This window comes from Berghia stephanieae, chromosome 5 (assembly GCF_034508935.2).
Source record: "Berghia stephanieae isolate SIO BIC M18660-M18661 chromosome 5, UCSD_Bste_1.3, whole genome shotgun sequence".
Lineage (NCBI taxonomy): Eukaryota > Metazoa > Mollusca > Gastropoda > Nudibranchia > Aeolidiidae > Berghia > Berghia stephanieae.
In genome coordinates this window covers 1,442,387-1,447,386 of record NC_088364.1, presented here as the reverse complement: position 1 = coordinate 1,447,386, position 5,000 = coordinate 1,442,387, and the positions used below count along the sequence as shown (strand labels likewise).

Here is a 5,000-nt window from a genome sequence, read left to right as displayed (position 1 = left end):
AAAAAAAGGCATTTTCTAAATATAGAAAGGAAGAGAGAGAGAGAGAGAGAGAGAGAGAGAGAGAGAGAGAGAGAGAGAGAGAAAGAGAGAGAGAGGGAGAGATATATATATAGAGAGAGATGTATATAGAGAGAGACAGAGATAGATAGATAGATGGATATATAGATATATAGAGAGAGAAGAGAGAGAGAGAGAGAGAGAGAGAGAGAGACAGAGAGGGAGAGAGAGAGAGAGATAGAGAGAGATGTATATAGAGAGAGACAGAGATAGATAGATAGATGGATATATAGATAGAGAGAGAGAGAAAAGAGAGAGAGAGAGAGAGAGAGAGAGAGAGAGAGAGAGAGAGAGAGAGAGGGAGAGAGAGAGATATATAGAGAGAGATGTATATAGAGAGAGACAGAGATAGATAGATAGATGGATATATAGATAGATAGAGAGAGAGAAGAGAGAGAGAGAGAGAGGGAGGGAGAGAGAGAGAGATAGAGAGAGATGTATATATAGAGAGAGAGACAGAGATAGATAGATAGATAGATGGATATATAGATAGATAGAGAGAGAGAGAAGAGAGAGAGAGAGAGAGAAGAGAGAAAGAGAGAGAGAGAGAAAAGAGACAAGAGAAAAGAGAGAGAAAAGAGAGAGAGAGAGTGAGAGAGAGAGAGAGAGAGAGAGAGAGAGAGAGATGTATAATATATTATCTCATAAATGACAGGGCCATTTGTATGCTATGTAATAACAGAAGCAGATTCATCGGACCATCTAGGACTGACAATCAACAACACTGGACAATCTAGAAATCTAGACATACACTACACACTAGATAATGTGCTACACATAAATACCACCCCTAGCCACGGAGTTCACGTTGGAATTCCTATCTACTCTACAGTCTGATATCTTTGATATCGATATGAAGAAGTCGAGTACAGATTTTATTTTCATTCAGAGCTTCCAGTCTTGAACTCATCGTTTTAAGCTTGCTATGTGTTAAAATGTTACGAATTTACGATTTGAAAAAAAAAATATTAAATCAACATATACCTCACTTTCAACAAACGCCTATTATTGTAAAAAAAAAAAAAGATGAATAAAAAATAAAAACACATGCACAAAGAAAAAAGCAACAAAAAAAAAAAAAAATTCAACCAACCCCCCCCCCCCCCCCGGCAAGCCAAAAATAAATAATATAAATAAAAAAATCAATCAACCCCAACAAAACCATATTTTAAAAAAGCTGAGCTAAAATCGGTGAGAAAAAAACCAACCCAAACAAACCCAAAAAGCTGTTTGCATTTGAAAGAAATTAAATGAAGATAAAGACACAGTAGGCAAAATAAAATTTAATTCAATGAGACTGGTACTCTTAAAGACACATTTATTTATTTATTTATTTATTTATTTATTTATTTATTTATTACCATTTATCTATATTATTTATTTATTTATTTATTTATTTATTTATTTATTTCTATAAGCACCCACACGTCGCTCCTTATTCTCTATTTTTATTTTTTAGAGAAAAAAAATTCTTATCAGAAATCCATTATAATGGGTATCAGATCGAGACAAACAGGAGATCATGCAAGGCTAATTCCTCTAAACACTGATTCTCCAAACGAAGTGACAATTCGGACTCGAGTCTGAATAGTCTCTCGTAGCGATTCAGACTCAAACTCCAATCCGGGGGGGGGGGGGGGGGGGGGGGGGCAGTGGAGGCAGAGGTTGTAACTGATTTAGGGATTGGTAGAAGAGTTCAGAAGAAATTCTGTTTTGCCCATAATATCACACCGACCAATCACATACTCCTGCTTCGTACTGTAGGGCAGTCTGTCTAACACTATTAAAATATCTTGTTTTGTTTTGTTTTTGTTTTTGTTTTTTTTTTTTGTCTTGATTTTATTTGCACATCTTGTTACGTTGTAAGAAAGGCTTGTCCTTTAGACCAAAGTTACTTTCAAGAGTTTTCACTCTTTTCTTGTTAATCAGTGGCGTGGCGTGCTTACAGTATACGGTGGTGCCAGAATCAGAAGAAAATGACTTTAAAACATGCTATATTTGTAAAGACAAAAGAATGGGGTAAAAAATAAAGAAAAGACTTACTCAGATAAGTACGAGGCGGTATATACTATTTCTTAGTTTTATTATTATATAAATGCTGAAATCCATTTTTAACAGATGGCTGTGGTGCCAGGCACCAAATCAACCAATATAGCCACGCCCCTGTTGTTAATGTATATTTGGACTTCCAACTGATCAATGAGGTTTCCTTTCTCATCAAATAAAGCGAGTTGAGACTACCAATTGATAGAGTTAATATAATTATAATTTTATTACTTTTCAGACTGAGTCTGAATAATCCATGGATTGCACAAGCGTATTAGAATTTGAGTACGAATAGCCACGAGAGACTATTCAGACTGGAGTACGAATAGCCACAGCCTTCTCCAAACAAATACTATTATGAAAAAAGGAAAACCATGAAAAAGCGAATATGAGATATTAATGAGTAGAAACGAAGAGATAAAGTAAGTAAAGTAGTGGTTAGGCAGTAGTACATTGTATTGCTATGATGGGCTCCTGGCCTGGGCAGGGTGCAAGCTCACACCACACACACATATAGAGACTGGAAAGAAAATGGAAACAAATAAATGGCGACGGTTGTCATGGAGATGAAGTTGGTGAGAATGGAGAGGATTTCATGTGAGACAGTTGTCAAAATAGATATCTATATTATATATGGATATGTAGGTGGATGGAATAATAGAGACAGAGTGATAACAAGAGAGAAGAAGAAGAAGAAGAAGAAGAAGAAGAAGAAGAAGAAGAAGAAGAAGAAGAAGAAGAAGAAGAAGAAGAAGAAGAAGAAGAAGAAGAAGAAGAAGAAGAAGAAGAAGAAGAAGAAGAAGAAGAAGAAGAAGAATTAGTTACGTACAGTAAAAACCGATTAAATCAAAAACTGCTAGATCAAAAAAAGAAATGGATAGTCCCAAAACAATAGGAAATGTCCCCCCCCCCCCCTTCCCCCCTTGAATTAAAAAAAAATTCTCAAAAACTGAATTGCGCATGTCTCAATGATAAACACGACAACAATCCCCAGGATACAGTAAATCTGCAACAAATCGCATCTTGTTGAATTTACTTTTTTTTTTTAATGATTTTGTTGTGCATGCCATTTCATTCATAAGCCCCACTTTCATAACCGGTTTTTACTGTAGTTCTATTCAACTTATTTATCTCATTGTGAAAATGAAAGACATTGAATTGGTGAGTGACTGACAATCATGGGTTGAAATGTGAATAATCCATCTTTAGATAAATCTATAGTTGGATTTTGCTGTAAAACGTACATGATGTTAAAGAATGTGATTTAAAATATACAGGGAAAAAAAACACTAAATATTAAAACACAGAAAAAAAACCTAAATATGAACACAGGACAAAATCCTAAATATTTACAATCTTTTTCCAAAATATATAATTCTTAACCATGCTAGTTAATTTTTAAATTGTAATGTATTGGCACTCCTCTGGTCTCAAACAGAATAATTTGTAAATATCAACGTATTTTAAGAACCATTAGTATTAAACAGAAACATTTTTACAAATTAAATCAAAATGTTTCAATGCACTGTGCATGTAAAAAATGAAACATCTGTAAAGAGGCATGCAGTTTCAAATGTTTCAATTTTAATTCTTGTGTTAAAGGCAATCTTGACAGAGATTGTGAATCAAAAAATTGATTTTATTATGATTTTAAAATATTTAACATTCTTTCTTTATATACGTCGACTGATTTTGATAAAAATCGACCGGTTTTGATAAACATCGACTGATTTTGATAAACGTAGACAAATTTTGATAAACTGCTCAATGACATAAAACTAGAATATTATTTTTTTTTTAATGTTTTTGTCAGCAAATACTTTTAGAGAAGCATTTTTTGTGTGTAATCATCAACTTATGTAAAAAAAAATGTGATTTACATCGACAATTTGAAGAAAAGGTAAATAAAATGGGGTGACTTTGTAATCCTGTTTTATTTCCAAAACTGTTTATATAAAACATAGATTTGAAACAATAATTCTGGCACAATAAATGGTAAAAACAAAACCGAGCCCAGAAAATTTATATTGAAAATATCAAAAACAGCAACTGTGTTTAAATCAGTGAATTTTGATTCTTTTCGTTACGATAATCATAAAATTAAAAAAAAAGAAAATTCATAATCTGTTTGATGGAAAGAAGAATTTTAAATGGATTCCCTCAGAAAATCTAAATGTTATGAGTTAGAGACAACAACTCAATGATTTTCCGTGTCAACATCAATCAATTCACCCAGACATTTTGACTCAAGAATCTGGGTCCTAGTATAAAATTTGTTTGTTTTGAATATTGGTTAAAAAAGATTGACATGGAATAAATTGAATACAAAATGAACAAAGTGTAGTCACCTCACTGAGTTTAGCACCATAGGAATTCTGAAAACAAACAGAGTACGTGACATTTCTTTTCCTTTTTCTCTTCAATATTTGAAGTTTTTCTTCCCAATTTGTTCAGAAATGAGTGTCGGATGAATTTTAACATTTTTGTGAAGTTAAACAGGGCATAAATACCAGATTAAAAAATGATCAAATTAATGAGAAAGAACAAACAAGAAACAGGTACGTATTAAGTTGATTTTATTTTAAGACGATGAAAGCAACATGTCTGCCCAGGAATGAGAAAAAAATCTTGCTTTATCTAGACAAATAAAAACACAACTACGATTAAAGAGGCAGATCGTTAAAGCTTTTAAAATAGTAAATAAAAAGTTTTTCTTTACATTCCAACGTAATGTTTTTCTTCTTTTTTTCCTTTCTAAATGAAATTAAGTTAAATCTAGCAATAGTTCATGGAAGAAACTTAGCTATCCTTACGATTACTTTTGATATAGAGAATAAGAAAGAATTAGATAAAGATAACTTGATAGATAGAATCTAAAAGTAAGTAAGACATAGATA

The 5,000-nt window shown here is 32.5% G+C and overlaps 1 protein-coding gene across 5 annotated transcripts in view; it reads right to left on the bottom strand.

Annotated features, from left to right (window-relative positions):
* The window catches only part of LOC144972226 (cyclin-dependent kinase-like 4), a 34,751-nt gene that overhangs the window by 19,643 nt on the left and 10,108 nt on the right, over positions 1-5,000 (bottom strand). For 3 of the 5 annotated variants that reach the window (XR_013645311.1, XM_078913260.1, XM_078913262.1), the window contains exon 8: positions 4,452-4,478. The exons of the other annotated variants lie outside the window; for them this stretch is intronic. Coding sequence is in view for 2 of the 3 variants with exons in the window: in XM_078913260.1 (XP_078769386.1) it covers positions 4,452-4,478 (27 nt within the window). In the remaining variant the exon portion in view is untranslated. The remainder of the gene's footprint in view (positions 1-4,451; positions 4,479-5,000) is intronic. 5 annotated transcript variants of the gene reach the window in all.